Here is a 17252-nt window from a genome sequence, read left to right on the forward strand (position 1 = left end):
TACGGTGGCGCCGGCTCCGCGGGGACGTCCTGGGGCAGAGCCGGGGCGCGGGAGCGGGCGGCGCGGGAGCGTCCCCCCCTCGCCTCGCCGCGGCTCGGGACGAGGGTCCAGGCGGCAGCTCCGGAGCCGGTGCCCGGAGGTCCACCCCGGCCTCCGAGGGCACGGGATGCCCCGGCGCCGCGCGGCTCGCAGGGGCTGGTGCGGGCACAGCGCCGTCTCCTCCTTCGGGGTGCAGGGGGAAGCCGGTGGAGTTAATTACAAAAGAGTCGCTTAGTGGTTAGATCAAAAACACGGAACTGTTTTCAGGTTCTGCCTCGCGGTGTCCGAGCGGCGGCGGGACCGGCTGGGCGGGATCTGCTCTGCAGAGGGCACRAACGGCAGCAAGCTCCTGGGGCTGCAGATCTTGGGAGGGTAGTGTGTTTTCTCTCTCATCTCTTAATATACAAATACTGTCAGAACAATCTTATATATTAATATATTAGTCTAGTCTTTTTGGTTAAACTTTAGGCACTGCTTTGGAAGAAAAATGGAGTTTAAAAATTAAAAAAATAATAGAGTGATTAGCCAGCAGCTTTACCACATGCAGAGCAGGAGAGGAGGGCAGGTTCCTCAGTACATGGGGAGGAGCAGGGAGGGGACTTTATGCCACACTGAGCGGTGGCCCGTGCAGTTCAGAGCACTTCCTGCCTGCCTCCCATCCACAGCTCCTGTTCAGGTGGGACAAGGCGAGCGCAAGGTCTCCTGCATCCACAGCACTCTGGGGACCCAACACATATCTGCGCCCAAAGCTTGAGGAAGAGTAGGAGGAGGACGAGAAGGTCATGGAGAAGCCGGAGCCGGTGGCATCAAAGCTCCCACGCCTCGAGCCTGCCCTGGACCCCGTCCGGGAGCCCGACCGTGAGCCGGAGGTGGAGCCGGCGCTGCTAACGTTGTAAGGGCTATAGTAGCCTTTGCTGGACTGGGAGGAGGCTTCCAGCAGTCGCAGGCCTGTCCCGTCTTCAATCATGCTCCGGTCCATCGCGTCCTTGTARGAGATCTTGAGCTTGGTTTTGGGGCAGGTGAGATACTTGGAGTAGGTGTTCACATCCCGCAGCTTCTGGGCAGTGCGCGTGTCGATGGTGCCCTTCTGCAATGCATCATCCAAGGAGACACGACCTTCGACATCAGGTTCGATCAACCCCCCCGTCAGGTACTGCACCTCCAGAAAGCGCTGCCCAGCCTCATAGTACAGCCAGCCCTTCTTCAGTGCCTGGGCTGCTGACATCTTCGTCTTGGTTCTCGGGTCTTCAAAGCCATAGAAGGCCTTCTGAGCAAGGTTGATGCGGTCCACCATGATTTTGTCCACCAGGCCCTTGTTCACTGCATCAGCAACAGACCATTTATCCCCAGTGCTGGGGTCGATGATGCCCCCGGTGCAGGCTTGGGCTTCCAGCAGCCTCTGCCCCGTGATGTTGTCTACAAGATTTCGGCGCATCGCCTCCGTGATGGACACCTTCTCCAGAGTGTCTGTGTCCAGGATGCCAGCAACTGGCCCAGTCTCCTCGGTTGGGTCGCTCCACATTGATATCTGCGTTCGTGTGGGGGCTGGGCTGACGGTGTAGGAGGAGGACGACCCCACAGAGGATGACCGTGACCGGAAGCCACTCATGTTGCCAGAGAGCATGTCTGCAAATTCGGTGATGGAGAGGGTGCCCGAGCGGTATTGGTCCAGAGCTGACTGGTCGATCAGGCCCTTGCCAATGGCATCATCAATGTCATACTGGCGCCCTGAGCGTCTGTCGATGATCATGGACTTGACCACACCATCAGAGGAGGAGGTGGTGATCTCCTCCCACTCGCACTCCTGCTCTGACAGCTCTAGGTAGGTCTGGTGATCAATGAGGCCCTTGCGGTAGGCTTCATACACCGACATCTCCTTGCCAGTTTCTGGGTCAACAATCACCACCCTGCGCTTGCGGACAGAGGACTTGGAGGAGGTCTTCCTCTCCCGTTTCTTCTCCTTCAGGGGTAGGAGGCAAAGACCGGTTTCTGGGTCAGTGATGCACCGCTCCATTAGTWGCAGGTAGGTTAAGTTCTCCTCTGTGTTGGGGTCAAAGAAGCCTTTGGTGTCATCGCTGGGATCCAGCAGGATCTCATTCATCTCCTCATCAAAGAGGCCCCTCTTGTAAGCTATCTCCACAGGTAGGCGGTGGCTCTCCTCAGGATCAATGATGCCTCCTGTTGCGATCTGGGCCTCCAGCAAGCGGATCCCATGATCCTTCAGGATCAACCCCTTCTTCATGGCCTGGAAGAGGGAGATGAGCTTTCCGGTGTAGGGATCACGGTAGCCGGTTACTGCCCTCTCAGCAGAGAGCAGCTTGTCCTTGAACTCAGGGCCCACGATGCCCATCCGCACGGCCTCCTCCACAGTCAACTTGAGGCCCTTGATAGGGTCAATCACATACCCTGTGGCTGCCTGCGCCTCCAGGAGCTCAAATGCAGTGCCTGGCCTGATGATACCCTTCTTCATGGCTTGGTATACAGACAGCCGCTCCTTTGTGGAGTCCACAAAGACACCAGCAATGCAGCTTGTGCCCTCCAGAAACTTCTTCAGGTTCTTGGAGACCTCCTCAATGGAGGTGAGGCCCTCCTGGAGGCGCTGGGCTGTGGCTTCATCCATTACCTGTGAGCGGACCAGCTCCTCCACCGTGATCTGCTTCCGTAGCCCCCGGAAGGTGAGCTTCCTCGTGTCGCACAGTGGGAGCAGCAGAAGCCCACTGTTCTCATCCTTCCGGCACCGCTTCAGGAGCTGTGTGTAGCTGAGCTTCTCATCTGTGGAGGGGTCGACATAGCTCCGCACCTCACTGGGCTCGGAGAGCATGTCGTAGGTCTCCTTGTTGATGAAGCCCCGCTGGTAGGCCATCTCCAGGGGAAGGTGGAAGCCAAGGTGTGGATCAACGACACCGCCAGTGGCTATCTGGGCATCCAGAAGCTTCAGGGCCTCTTCACTGGGAATGAGGTCTTTCTTCATGGCCTGGAAGAGGGAAATCTTCTGCTCGCTGTATGGATCTCTGTAACCAGTCACAGCCCTCTCTGCAGAGAGGAGCCGGTCATGGATTTCTGGCCCCACTACACCTTTCCTGACTGCTTCGTCAACTGTCAGCCTCTCGTTCTTTATAGGATCAATCATGAAACCAGTTGCAGCCTGGGCTTCCAAGAGAGAGCGGGCCACTTCAGAGCTGATCAGCCCCTTCTTCAAAGCCTGGTAGATACTGAGCTTCTGCTTGGAGGAAGGGATGTAGATGCCGGCAACACAGCCTGACCCATAGAGGTGTTTCCAGACGGTCTCTATGTCCAGGAGCTCCCGGATGGTCTTGGAGCCCTGCTTCAGCAGGTTGTAGATGTCCAGGGAGATGATTGTGGCCTCGTAGAGGTCCTCAGCCGTGATGCGGCGCCGGACATAGTCATAGGAGGTGAGGTTCTGCTGCCGGATGATCTCAGTCTTCTCAATRATCTCGATGATGATGATGATCATGCGCTCCTTGGACACACGGCCTGACTGGAACTCCTCCATGAGATGCTTCCGCTGCTCCTCAGGCAGCAGGTCCGAGTTCATGATCTCCCACAGTGACATGGAAGAGCCTGCCCTGCTGCCCACAGGGATGTCCACCTGCGTCTCCTCAAACACCTTCCGTGTTTCTGCCTCTGTGTACACCTGGGTGGTCTCCACCACCATAGGCTTCTCTGGCTCACGCAGGGGCAATAAGTACAGGCCCGTCTCAGGGTCCTCAATGCACCTCTTCTTCAGCTGCATGTAGGTGAGGTTCTCATGAGTGTTAGGGTCAAAGAAGCCCTTGGTGTCATCTGTGGGGTCAGAAAGGATCCGGTTCATTTCCTCATCAAGATAGCCCCGCTTATAGGCCACCTCCACAGGGACACGGTGACTGTGCACAGGGTCAATGATGCCCCCTGTGGCAATTTGGGCTTCAAGCAGGCGGATGCCATGCTCTTTGAYGATAAGTCCTTTCTTCATAGCCTCAAAGAGGGAGATGGTGTTTCCCGAGTAGGGGTCCTTGTATCCAGTGACCGCCTTCTCGGCAGACAGCAGCTTCTCATGCAACTCAGGCCCAATGACGCCAGCCTTCACTGCCTCATTGACGTACAGCCTCCGATTCTTCACAGGATCAATCAGGAATCCAGTTGCAGCTTGGGCCTCCAGTAGAACCACGGCAGTGCTTGGCCTCAGCAGGTTCCTTTTCATGGCCTCGTAGATGTTTAGCTTCTCTTTGGTTGCCTCCACATAGATGCCTGCAATGCAGTCACTCCCCTGCAGGTATCTCTTAACTGAATCTGTCTCAGAGAGATCCTTCACTGATTTCTTGCCTTCCTTCAGTTGCTCGTATTGGGCTTTGCTGATGATGCAGGATTCCACCAGCTCACTAGCAGACACGGGTGCCCGGAGACCACTGAACGTCAGCTTCTCCTGCTTCTTGGTCTCTGTCTCCTCGATGATGGTAATCATGATCTTGATGATCTTCTCAATGGTCACCTTGCCAGTCTTGTACTGCCGGAGAAGCTCCTGCCTGTGTTCCTCTGTGAAGTACTCTGAGTGTATCAGCTCCCATATAGTCACCGTCTGGCCCTTCAGGCTGCCTGATGGGACCTCTACAGTTGCCTTCTCGAAGCACTCCTTTGCCTGGCTGTCTGTGTAGATCTCCTCCTGCTGTGACTGGATGGCTTTGTCTGAGAGAGGCAGTAGGTAGAGGCCAGTCTGCTTGTCACGGTGGCAGTTCTTCTGCAGTTGGGCATAGGTGAGGTGTTCCTGAGTGTTGGGACAATAGAAAGCTTTGGCCTCCTCTAGCAGTGCAGACAGAGCTGAGTTCATCTCTGGGTCAAAGTGGCCTCGCTTGTAGGCAACCTCAAGTGGAAGCCGGTGGCTGTTCACGGGATCAATGATACCACCAGWGGCAAGCTGGACATCCAGCAGACGGACCCCAGTGTCGGTGGGGATGAGGCCTTTCTTGAGTGCTTGGAAGAGGGAAACCGTCTGGCCTGTGTAGGGATCCTTGTAGCCAGTCACAGCCTTCTCTGCAGAAAGCAGCTTCTCATGAAACTCTGGCCCCACAGTCTCAGCCTTCACTGCCTCATCAACAGAATACAGCTTGTTCTTCACAGGGTCGATGATAWAGCCTGTGGCAGCCTGCGCCTCCAGCAAGGACAGGGCAATCTCTGGCTTCAGCAGGTTTCTCTTCAAGGCATCATAGAAGGTGAACTTCTGGCCGGTTGATTCCACTAGGATGCCAGCAATGGCATCTGTGCCCTTCAGGTACTGCCTCACAGATTCCATCTCTGACACATCTTGCACGGACTTCTTGCCCTGGTGCAGCTGGTTGTAGAGGTCTTTGTTGATGATTTTGCTTTCCAGCAGCTCAGCAGCAGGCACAGGCGCCCGGAGCCCTTCAAATAACATCTGGCTCTTTTTCTCACTTTCCTCCACAACCGTGATGATAATCTTAATGATCTTCTCCACCGTGATCTTGCCAGTCCTGTATTGCTGGATCAGGTCTCGCCTTTGGTCCTCAGTGAAGTATTCAGAGTTGATGATCTCCCAGATGGTCACTGTTTTCCCTTGGAACTTGCCAAATGGTGCCATCACTGTAGCCTTCTTAAAGACATCCTTGGCTTCTTTGTCAGTGTAGAGCAGCTCTCTTGCTTTGGCTGCCTGGTCAGTGAGTGGTAGGAGGCACAGCCCCGTGTCTGGGTCAGTCACACACCGCTCCATGAGCTGCAGATAGGTGAGGTTCTCCTGTGTGTTGGGGTCGAAAAAGCCCTTGGTGTCATCTGTAGGGTCAGAGAGGACTTCATTCATCTCCTCATTGAAGTAGCCTCGTTTGTAGGCAGCTTCAACGGGGAGGCGGTGGCTGTTGACAGGGTCAATGATGCCGCCTGTGGCGATCTGGGCCTCAAGTAGACGGATGCCATGGTCCCTAACAATAAGCTCCTTTGACATGGCCTGGAAGAGGGAGATCTTGTCTCCTGTATAAGGATCTTTGTAGCCAGTTACTGCCCGTTCAGCAGACAGCATTTTATTGTGCAGTTCTGGCCCAATCACTCCTTCTCTCACTGCTTCRTTCACTGACAGCCTCCTATTTTGCACAGGGTCAATTATGAAGCCAGAGGCAGCCTGTGCTTCCAGAAGGACCAGTGCAGTGCCTGGAGTGAGCAGCTTTTTCTTCATGGCTTCATAAATACTCATCTTTTGATTGGCAGGTTTGATTAACAAACCAGCAATGCTGCTCTTGCCCTGCAGATACTTCTTGATGTCTTCCCTCTGCGAGAGCTCGCCAACACTCACAACACCCTTTGCCAACTTGTCTAAGCTCTCCTTGCTCAAAATGCCAGCCTCAGCCAGCTTCTCCGCAGACACCTTCTGGCGGATGCCATCAAACGCAAACTCTGGCTCCCCATTCTGTGCTATGCCATCCACTACATCTCTGCCATTGGGCACAGCTTTGATGTCCATCAGCTGCGTTGTCGTAACCACAACCTCCTCAGGCAGGTCATCTGTCTGAATCATGATCTCTCGTGTCTGGGCCAGGGCAGCCTTGTGCTCTTCCTGCATCTGCTCAAGCCTCTCCCTGAGCTTCTTGTTCTCCTCTTCAAGGAGTTTTTCCTGCTGCTGCCGCTGTCTCTCCAGTTGCTGCAGCTCCTCCTGCTTGTGCCGGACATTTTCCTCTGCTTCCTTCTGATGCTTCTTGGCGTCATCCAGCATGGCTTTCAGCTGTTGCTTTTCTTGCTCCATCTCCTTCTGCTGCCGCTCYTGTTCTGCCTTCAGATTCTTCGCTTTATTCACCTCATCCTGGAAGAGCTTCTCCAACTTAGTTTTCTCCTCCTCAATGAACTTCTCCTTTTGGAGCAGGGCATCCTTCTCTGTCAGGAAGGTCTGCTGAAGAATCTGCGTCTCCTGGCGGAGCTGCGCCTGCTGGGCCACCTGCATCTGGGGTGGAAAAAAGAAAGAGTGTTGGTCAGACAGCACCCTCTGCCACGGATGGTAGTGCYGCTGGGGCAGCGGGGAGGGGGCAGGACTGGAAGGAGAGGCAGCAGGGTGTTACCGGGCTGGTATCAGGGTGTGCATTAGTGGGATGAGTCACCCAACCACTCTGCTACATAGGTTAAAAGCTAATGGGGTAGAGCTGGGGTTAGGGAGCTACAGCAAACAACACATGGGTGAAACGAGCAGAGAAAAGACACGAGCTCTTCTGCTGGGGTGAGGAACTCCCTGCCCAGCTACGGAGGCTGGGTGCTGGGGAGGGCTCTTGTTTGTGGAGAGGAGTAAGCTAGGACATCCCACATGGCCAAAAACCTGGCACGTCTGGTGGGGATTGCCTCTCCAGAGCAGGAGCAGCTGGAGGCAGCAGGAAGGAGCACAGGGTGAGAGATCCTGCTTCAGCATCTCCCTGCTGAGTTTGCCTCACTGCACCTAGATGCTGGCTCTGCGTGTGTCCATGACCTGCATGAGCGGGTCCTGCTCCACGAGCAGCCGCTCACTGTGATCATCGAGGGGGGCCAGACACTGGGGCGGGGAGCCTCAGTGATGCCTCCATCTCCTGGACGGTATAAGTAGCCCACTCCTTTCCCATGTCCGCAAGATGCAGCACTCGCCTCCAGCGCTGTGCACACACCCAGGGACAGAGGCACCAGCCTGTGTTGCGGCGATGGTAGTCAGTGAATGTCGAGTGCAGCTCCTGGACCCTGGCCAGCCTTGTGTGAGCCTGGCCAGCTGCCTGCATGGCTGCTGGGAAGAGGAAAGGTCTCCCTGCATACCATCACCACTAAGGGGGACCCGTAACCCAGTACCTCCTCCGCCTTCTGCTGCAGCAAGGCCGCCTCCTGCTTCAGCTTCTCCTTCTCCTGCTCCAGGTCAGCAATGGCCCTCCGCAGTTTCTCTGCATCCTGGTCGCTCTGCTGTCGCTGTATCTCCAGGGTGTGCACTAGTGTCATCTTCTCCTGTGTGGCCAGCTCAGTCTCGTGCAGCCTCCCACTGATCTCCTCTGCCTGCTTCTTGAACCGCTTGGCCTCCTCCTCAGCCTTGGCCTGAGCCATGCTCATCTCCGCCACATGCAGCTTGAGGCGCTCGGCCTCAGCAGTGATCTCCAGCTGCCGTCGGCGCTCAGCCTCCAGGGTTTTCTGGAAGCCCTCAGTCTCCTCAGCCAGCCGCTGCTGCATCTGCTCTTTGTCCTCCTGCAGCCGTTTGGCATGCTCTTGYGCCAGGTCCTTCTGCTTCTGCAGCACTTCTGCCTCGGCCTTCAGCCGTGTGGCCTCCTGCACCGCTTGCATCTTCTCCTTCAACATCTTCTCTGCCAACGCCCGCTGCTGTGCCAGGTCATCCTCAGCCAGCTTCCGCATGCGGGCAGCCTCCTGGGCCTCCACGCTGAGCCGTGCAGCCTCCTCTGCTACCTGCTTCATCTTCTCAGCTTCCTCTGCCAAGAACTTCTGTGTGTTGTCCTTGTCCTTGAGGATTAGTGCTTTGTTCTCTTCCTCAATTCGGCTCTTCAGCTTTGCCAGCTCCTCCATCTGCACCCGGACCTTGAAGAGCTCCTCCTCCACCTGGGCCTTCTGCCGGATGGCATCTGTCACCTCCTCCTTCAGCCGCTGCAGCTCCTCGTCCAGGATGCCCTTCTGATGGTCTGTCTCCTCCAGCTGCAGCTTCACCTTGGTCAGCTCCTGCTCCACCTGCGCCTTCTGCCGCAGTGTCTGCTCCGCAAACTTCTTGTGCTTCTCCATCTCCGCATCTGCCAGTTGCTTCTGCCGCAGGGCTGCCTGCTCTGCCTGGGCCCGCTTTGCCGCCTCCAGCTCAGCCTCCTTACGCAGCTTCTCTGCATCCTCCTGGGCCTGCGCCTTGGCCTGCGCCTCCTCCTCTGCCCGCTGCTTCAGCCGCTCGGCCTCCTCCACTCGCTGCCGAGAGAGGCTGGCATCCTGCTCAGCCTTGCTGCGTGCAAACTCAGCCTCCTCTGCGGCCCGCTTGGCCCTCTCGGCCTCCTCCCGCAGCCGGTCGAGCATGCTCTGCTCCTGACGCCGTGTCTGCAGCAGCTCCTGCTCCTTCTGCTGCACGGCAGCCAGGTGGGCCTTCTCCTCCGCTGCAATGCGCTTTTGGGCTGCCTCCTGCGCCAGCTGGATCTGCCGTTCTGACTCCTTCTCTGCCAGCTCCTTCTGCCGCTTAGCCTCCTCCACTGTGGCCTTCAGGCGTTCCACCTCCTCCAGGGCCAGCCGCCGCTGCCGCGCAGCCTCCTGTTCAGCCGCCACGATGTTCCGCACCTTCTCCTCGGCCTCCCTCCGTCGGCTCTCTTCCTCCAGCGCCAGGGCCCGCTGCCGCTCGGCTTCCCGCTCAGCCTGCTCCCGGATGCGCTGGACCTCCTCTGCCTCGCTGCGGATGCGGCTCAGCTCCTGCTCCAGGTCTGCCTTGCCCGCTGATGCCTTCTCAAAGTTGATCTTCAGCAGGCGGATCTCCTCCTCGATAAGGCGCCGCTGCTTCAGCGTGTCATCCACAATGCCCTTCTGCCGCTCCAGCTCGCTCTCCGATGACCGCTTCAGCAGGGCGATCTTCTCCTCAATGTCCTGCTTGTGCTGGGCAGCCTGCTCCTCCAGCAGCTTGCGCTGGTAGGCCTCGTCCTCTGCCAGCCGCCGCAGCCGCTCATTTTCTGCCTCCTTCTCCTTCAGGGCAATTTCCGCCTCTGCCTTTAGACGCGATGCCTCGTTGATGGCTGCCAGCTTCTCCTTGAGGATGCGTTCAGCCTCGGCCCGCTGTCGGCTGGCCTCCTCCTCTGCCAACTGCCGCTGCCTCTTGGCCTCCTCTGAGAGGGCTCGCAGCCGGGCAGCCTCCTCAGCCAGCTCCCGCAGCTTGCTGGCCTCGGCCTCCAGGCGCTGCTTGGATTTCTCGCTGGTGGAGCGCGACTCCTCCTCCGTCTTGGCCTTGCTCTCCAGCAGGACCTCCATCTCGGCCCGCAGCTTGGCCAGCTCCTCCTCCACCTCCTTCCTCTTCTGGATGGCCTCGCTCACCTCGTTCTTCAGACGGAAGAGCTCCTCCTCGAGGAGCAGGCGCTGTTGCTCCCCGTTCTCCATCTCTGCCTTCAGGCGGATCAGCTCCTGCTCCGCCGCAAACTTCTGCTGGGCTGTGCCCTCTGCCAATTGCCGCTGCTTCTCCAGCTCCTCCTCCGCCAGCTCCTTCTGCCGCAGGGCTGACTCCTCAGCCTTAGCACGCTTGCGGGCCTCCCGCTCTGCATCCTCCTTCTGCTTCTCTGCCTCCTCCTGGGCCAGCGTTTTCTTGTGGGCCACCTCCTCGGCTTGCAGCCGCAGACGCAGTGCCTCGTTGGCTTTCTGCCGCCACCGCTCCAGCTCCTTCTCAGCCTCCTCCCGCGATTGCTCGGCCTCCAGCTGCTGCTTCTTCAGCCGCTCGGCCTCCTCCTGCAGGTGGGCCACGGTGATGTGCTCCTGCTGCAGGGACAGCTCCAGCTGCGCTGTCTTCTCTGCAAAGGACAGCCGCTTGCTCTGCAGCTCGGCCTCGGCACTCCGCTGGGCCACCTCCTGTGCCACCTGGATCTGCCGCTCTTTCTCCAGCTCCGCCTGTCGCATCCGCCGCTCGGCCTCCTCTGCCTGCAGCCGCAGCTTCTCCAGGTCTGCCATCGCCTTCTGCTTCTCCCGGGCTGCATCTTTCTCGGCCTGTACCTTGCGCTTCAGCTCTTCCTCCGCCTCCCGCTTCTTCTGGCTCTCATCCTTGACCTGCCGGCGCAGGCGCTCAGCCTCTTCCTGCGCCTGCTTCTTCTGCCGCTCAGCATCCTCAGCACGCGCCCGCAGCTCCTGCAACTCCGTCTCAGCGCTGGCCCGCTGCTTCTCAGTGCTCTCCAGCTGGAGGCGGATGAGGCGGATCTCCTCCTCCACCTTCTTGCGGTTGTACTCAGCCTCCTCAATGAGTTTGACCTTAGACTTAATCTGGTGGTCAGAGTTCTGCCGCAGCTGCATCAGCTCCTGCTGGATGTTCTGCTTCTGCTGCTCGGCATCCACGGCCACCACCTCCCGCCGAGTGACCTCCTCCTGCATGCGGAGCTGTAGCTCCCGCGCCTCTGCCTCTGCCTGCGCCTTGGCTTTGGCGTGGGCCTCAGCCAGCTGCCTCTGCTTCTCCAGCTGGGCCTCCACCTCCGCCAGCCGCTTCCTCTCCTCCTCCTTCAGCTTCTCGGCTGCTTTCTGGAGGGGAAAGAGAGTGCAGAGAAAACAGAAAAGGGAGAAAGAGAAATCACGAATACAACCGAGCCATGGCATAAACGCCAACTACAACCACGTCACCGAGACACGAGATGGTCCAGGGCAGAGGGGCTGGAGGATGTGCATGGAATGGCTTCGGATCCCTGGGTCTCCCCACGAGCTAAAGGTGGTGACACCAGCTTCCAGAAGACGTATAGCAGACAGGAGACACACAACTACTGTATCTCAGCACAGCTCAGGGAGACAGGTGACGGGACCAAGACAGCAGTGCAAGAAGCAGGATGACCCACGTACCACAAACAAGGAATGGAGTGCCAGCAAAGCCTGAGGCAATGGAGATGGATGCTAGCAGCTTGCACACCACCACCGTGCCCACTGCAATCTGGGGAGAGCTCCTGCCCCAGCCCCGTGCACATGCTTTCCTGCAAAAGGCAGCCTCATCTTGCTCTCTCCAGGGTTCCCTGTGCAAGAGGGACCAGTGCAGAGAGCCATCACYGTGGGGACACGAGAAACCCAGCCAGAGCACCAAGATACAACAGGMTAGAAAAGAGCAGGTGTTGGGGGAAGTGCCAGGTGGACCTTTCCCTGCTGGGAAAGCCTTGACGATGTGGAGAGCAATCCAACCTCCAATCTGTACTGCCCTGGCTGGGTCCAAATGCCTCACTGTCCAGCTCCAGACAACCCAGGTGAGCTGACTGTCTACAGCCAGAAGCAGGGATGTCTTGGGGACACTGTGAATGCCTCCCTGCCCCAGCTCTCTGCAGAGCCAGCAGACCGAGCAGCTGACATTGCTCGTGCATCTCTCCAAGGAGCGGAGGAAGCAGCTGCAGCCTCCCATCGGCCCATGTCGCAGAGCACTTGTGCTGCATGCACCATGAGCGAGGCGAGTGCACACCCCGTGCAAGGCCCTGACTCAGGAAGCCCCTGAGGTGCTTCCAGAGCTTTTGGGCACCAATAGACAGCACATGTGTGGGGTGASCTCGACCCCCATTCCCGATGGATTGACAGTCCCCTCATGCCACCCCAAAAGGTACAGCAAAGGCCACGAGAGGAGAAGAGAGGCGAGGCGAGGCCAGAGGGTGCCCTGGGGACRGCGCGCCCTGCTTGCTGCCGGGAAGCGGGGTGCAGTGAGCAGGTACTGGGCGCGCAGGCTGCTTGCGGCCAAGTGGTGAGGCGGAGGGGTGCTGTGAGGAGGGGGGCATGCGCAGAGTGAGTACCTGGTGCAGGGATGCCAGAGTCATCCTGGTTTTTTACCCTCCATTAGATCCCCACCAACACAAACATCCCCCAAGACAAAGCACTGGCAAAGCGGCTTGACTTCCAAGGGCAGAAACCAAGAGTTAGAAAGGTTACCAAGACAGAACAACCGAGGAGTCCAGGTCCCGCGGTGCCCGAGCACAGCTTCATGCTGAAGGCAGACGCTGACTGCGCTACGTGTATCTGGGAAGTGCCTCCTAACACCAGTCACACCAGAGCCCTGGTGGCCCCAGCAGTTCCGAGGAGCCAGTTCTGCATACCACCCCAGCTGGGCCCAGATAGCCCTCTCTGCTTGAAAATTTGCTGCACCCAGAGCCAAAAGCTTCGGTCCCGGAAGCCCAGACCAGAGCAAGGTTAGAGGCCATGGGCCAGCGTTAGTGATGGGGGGCTGGTAGTCATCATGAACAATGTTCCCCGTTGTTATGAAGAAGAGAAAATGCAGCCGGAGTCATGCCACCCCGTGTGCCCCTACGCTGCCCTACCTCCTCCTCCTCCAGCCGCCGCAGAGTCTCCGTGATGAACTTGATGTACTGGCTGGTGAGAGTGGTCAGCTCGCTGTACCGCGTCCGCAAGTCCACATACTGTCATCACAATCACAGAATCACAAAATGGTTGTGGTTGGAAAGGACCTCTGGAGATCACCTAGTCCAACCCCCCTGCTCAAGCAGGGTCACTACAACAGGTTGTCCAGGACCATACCCAGATGGCTTCTGAATATCTCCAAGAATGGAGACTCCACAATATCTCTGGGCAACCTGCTCCAGTGCTCTGTTACCCTTAGAGTAAAAAAGGTTTTTCCTTATGGAAATGGCACGGGTCAGCAAGGAGCATGCCCACAGCCACCTCCTCCCCACCTGCTGGTTGCCAGGACCCAGCCCAGTTGCCTCCTGGCACCCAAGCACTAGTGTGGCCAGCCTGAGGGCAAGACAGCATGGCAGCCCCTCCACAAGCCCACCAATCTGGGGAAGAGCTGCAGTGTGCTGCTCCTAATACAGGTGAGCTCCCCAGACTTGGTCACCTCAAGTTCCACTGTCAGGGACCTGCCTGGGGAATCTCAGGCCCATGTACTCAAGGGTTCTCCACCTCACCTCCTGGATGATGCTGTCAGATGCAGACTGCACTTTGGGCTTCTTGGCAGGAGATGCCACTGGCTCCACCTGTGCCTTGAAGGTTACCAGCTGCAACTCATAATCCTGCCAAGAGAGGCATCATCAGCAAGCTGTGGCATGTAGATGCTCTGGGGCCCATTCCTGCTGCCTTCCTACCCCCAGACCCAGCAAATTCCCCATGGCCTTTGGCACTAGACTGCCTCTCCCCAGTCCCACACCTGCCCCAGCTCTCCCCAGGCTGCTACCCAGGAGGCCAACCCCGTGCAGCCACACACAGAAGTGGGCATACCTTGATGGCRTCTATGTACTGCTTGGCATACCGCTGGCACTCCTCCACCTTCTCCTTATTGCGATCGCAYTCTTCCAAAAGTTTCTGGGGAAACACAGAGGCTGTGAGCGAGAGCCCCACACTTGCCACCGCCCTGCTACAGCACCGGTCATGACAACCTGTCCTCGCCTTGCCGTGGGCATTACCTTCTCCTGCAGGAGCTGCTCCCGCACAGTCTTGCTGTCTGTGATGGGCACCGCCTGAATTTTCTCCTGCCGCTGCTTAGCATCCTGGATCCACTGGAGCAGCCCATCACAGCTCTCGCGGTAGTACCGCAGCTGGCGGCCCAGCTGATCCAGCTCACGTTGGCGCAGGTCGATTTGGGTCAGGATGGCCTGCCAGCGCTCCAGCAACTGCTGGACTTTCTCCCGGTAACGGTCCAGGTCCACATCTCGCTCGCTGTGGCCCCTCACCATCCGTTCATTGACGTCCTTGGCCTTGCTCAGGTCAGTTTCCAGGGTGTTGAAGAGGGGCTGATGACCCTCCACCTGAGCACGCAGCCGCTGCAGGACAGAGCACAGGTCAGCCCCAGGTCTTGACTCAGCCCTGGCTGCCCACCTGGCATGCTCCTGGTGTGGTGCTGCCCAGCCCCAGATGTTACCTTCAGCTCAGCCTTGCTGTCTTCCAGCTCCTTGAGGTCRGAAGGCACAGTCTGCACATTCTTCAGCTGGTCCTCATACTTCTTGACCAGCTCCTCTGCCCCCTGTGTGCTACGGATCACCAGGTTGATGGTCTTCAGCCTATGGAAGAAGGAGAAAGACTCAGTCAGTGCCCAGAGCTCAAGCARACAGCAAGGTGCTGTCCAACATATGAGGGCTGAGAATGGAGCAGGCAGGGAATCTGCAGAAAAGGAAAGACACTAAGATACATTCAGCAACCTCCAGACCTTCAAGCCCATCCCTGGTTGCACTGAGTTCACCCTAGTTAATGCAGCATTTTGTCCTCCACCCAGGACAACCACAGGACACAGCATGGAATCACACAGGGCTTGAGCACTCACTTCTCCAAGTAGATGCTGGAGAGGCTGTACACCTGGTCCATCTTCTGCAGGGTGATTTCCAGCTCCGAGCGCAAGACAGGGGCTGAGCTGGCCTGCTCTGGCTGGGCCAGTACCTTCTCTGTCTTCTCGCTGACCTTGTCCAAGTTCTTCTTGATGCCCTCCAGTTCTAGGTGGATTTGCTGCAGGAAAGGACAGTCCATTACTCCATGTGCTGCCCTACACAACCTCTGTGCCTGGCTCCAGCCAGCTGCAGTTTGCAGTTGAGCCCTGCCCCTCGCCTAGCCTAGGGCCGATCTCCTACGTCAACGTCATGCTACATGCAACATCCTGCCAACCAGGCCTGTTGGAAGCAGCTTGCTAGCTCCAGCTGCAGGGATCACAGAGAGCTGACTCCAAATCAGACCACATCACTGCAATGGGGTGAGCAGTCTCCAGCTGCCCTGCAGTACCCAGGACAAGGAGCTGAGCAGATAATGGCAAAGGGGGTTGCTGTCCACAGCTGCAGGCATAGGTAGACAGATASCAGCCGTGGTCTGGTTTCCGAAGCCCCCGTGTGCGTGCACTGCATGCCTGTACATGCATGTTCGTGTGTGTGCTGATACCTGCTGCTCGGAAATGCGCTGGGCRCACTCCTTGACTGGGTCTTTGTCGAGGGGCAGGCGAATCTTGTGGATGGTGCGGGTCTCGCAGCCCTCCAGCTGCAGCCGGATGTCCTTCAGCTGGGAGATGTAGTTCTTGCACAGGGACTCATCCTGCTCTCCTGCAGGGACACCGGGGCCGGGTTAGCGAGTGCCCTGCGAACAGCCTGTTTGGGTTGTCCCTGCCCGTGTCTCTGGGGCCAGAGGGGGAGGCACCATGCCAGGGAATGGGGCAGCGGCACAGCCCACGCAGAAGAGGGATGCACAAGGTCACCCATCCCACAGGCATCGCCCTGCCGCAGAGTGGTCCTAGGCAGAGCACAGCATTGGCACGCAGCCCTGCTTGCCCGCCAGCCCAGGGCACAGACGGTCCCTGGCTGCGCAGCTGCAGCTCCAGACCACCTGGGCTGCGTCTGGGACTTGCTGCCACCCAACACCCAGGGCGTGCAGTGCAGGGGACATGCTCCTGGAGGCTCCCCGGCAGGTGCAGCAGGCTCGGGAGCTGCAGGGCCGCTGCTCACCTTTCTCCTGGCTGCGCAGCAGCAGCTCGTACTTCTGGGTGCAGGCGTTGTACTCGCGCTCCATGTGCAGCCGGTCATCGGGCTGGAAGCTCTGTGAGTCCTGGCTGTCACGCATGAAATCCTGGTAGTGCATCTCCAGGCTGCGCAGGATCTGCCGGTACTCATCCACCTGCATGGTGCGGAACTGGGGAGGCGGCGCGTGCCATCAGCCCCAYGCAAAGCGCCCGCTCCCGCACCCCGGGGCCGTGTGCCGGGCAGAGCCAGACTCACCGTGATGTGCGACCAGGACTGGATCTGCTGGATGTCCCGGATGAGGTACTGCCAGGACAGGAGGCTCTTCATGTCCACGTGCAGCTGGTGCCAGAGCGTGAGGAGGTGCTGATGGGTGGACTCCAGCCTGGGGAGAGGCAGCGTGAGCAGGGAGACGGATGGGGAGATGAAGCAAGCGGGGAGCCTGGCAGGGCTGGCCCCACACGGGACCCCACCCACAGCAGCACATGGGGGCAGCAGGGAGATGAGGACGGGGCAGCGGAGCCTGGGGATGAGCCTGGTCCTGACTGCTGCACACACGTGCTCACGCTCACCTGTGCACAGCATCCAGCGCCTCCCGGTTGGGCGGGGGCACTAGGAAGCACACGGAGGGCACGATGGACTCGCTGCCAGCAGCGCTGAGCACCTTCCACTTGTAGGGCTGGGCATTGCTGAGCAGGGTGCACTCGTCGTTCTTGTGCACCGTGATCTGGGGGGGAGCGCGAGGGCAGCTGAGCCTGCGGGGTCCTGCGCCCCGTGGGCCTGCCGCCCCCGGCAGCCCCATCCCGTCCCATCCCTCCCCACGCTGCGCTCGCACCTCCATTTGCTTGTAGTCGCAGACGGCCTGGATGGGCAGCCGGCCCTTGAGCGGGGTGGCGGGGCTGCGCGGCTTCAGCTGCACCACAGCTTGGGCCCGCTTGGCCAGCCCGGCCAGGTGCCCCTGGTACTCGGCCAGCTGCTCCTTCTGGTCCTGTGGGGGCACATGAGGGGGGGCTTCGCAAGYGGGACCACAGGGGGCTCAGCCCAGGCCTCTCGGCAGGGGCCGTGCCCCACAGAAGGGAAGGGAAGGTGTAGGGGTAGCCAGCCATGGGGCAGGGGGCATGCAGGGGGCAGGGATGCACGTGCAGAGGATCA

The 17252-nt window shown here is 58.8% G+C and overlaps 1 protein-coding gene across 1 annotated transcript in view; it reads right to left on the reverse strand.

Annotated features, from left to right (window-relative positions):
* Positions 1 to 6: 6 nt before the first annotated feature.
* The window catches only part of LOC146587090 (plectin-like), a 70874-nt gene continuing 53628 nt past the window's right edge, over positions 7 to 17252 (reverse strand). Inside the window, exons 19-31 of the mRNA XM_085320184.1 lie at positions 16936 to 17088; positions 16673 to 16827; positions 16359 to 16485; positions 16089 to 16272; positions 15532 to 15689; positions 14930 to 15108; positions 14531 to 14669; positions 14076 to 14432; positions 13891 to 13974; positions 13581 to 13685; positions 12975 to 13073; positions 7837 to 11217; positions 7 to 6976 (exon numbers count right to left, since the gene is read on the reverse strand). Coding sequence (XP_085176310.1) covers positions 641 to 6976; positions 7837 to 11217; positions 12975 to 13073; positions 13581 to 13685; positions 13891 to 13974; positions 14076 to 14432; positions 14531 to 14669; positions 14930 to 15108; positions 15532 to 15689; positions 16089 to 16272; positions 16359 to 16485; positions 16673 to 16827; positions 16936 to 17088 — 11457 coding nt within the window. The 3' untranslated portion in view covers positions 7 to 640. The remainder of the gene's footprint in view (positions 6977 to 7836; positions 11218 to 12974; positions 13074 to 13580; positions 13686 to 13890; positions 13975 to 14075; positions 14433 to 14530; positions 14670 to 14929; positions 15109 to 15531; positions 15690 to 16088; positions 16273 to 16358; positions 16486 to 16672; positions 16828 to 16935; positions 17089 to 17252) is intronic.

This window comes from Rhea americana, unplaced genomic scaffold, assembly GCF_003343005.1.
Source record: "Rhea americana isolate MKP2758 unplaced genomic scaffold, rheAme1 scaffold_617, whole genome shotgun sequence".
NCBI lineage: Eukaryota > Metazoa > Chordata > Aves > Rheiformes > Rheidae > Rhea > Rhea americana.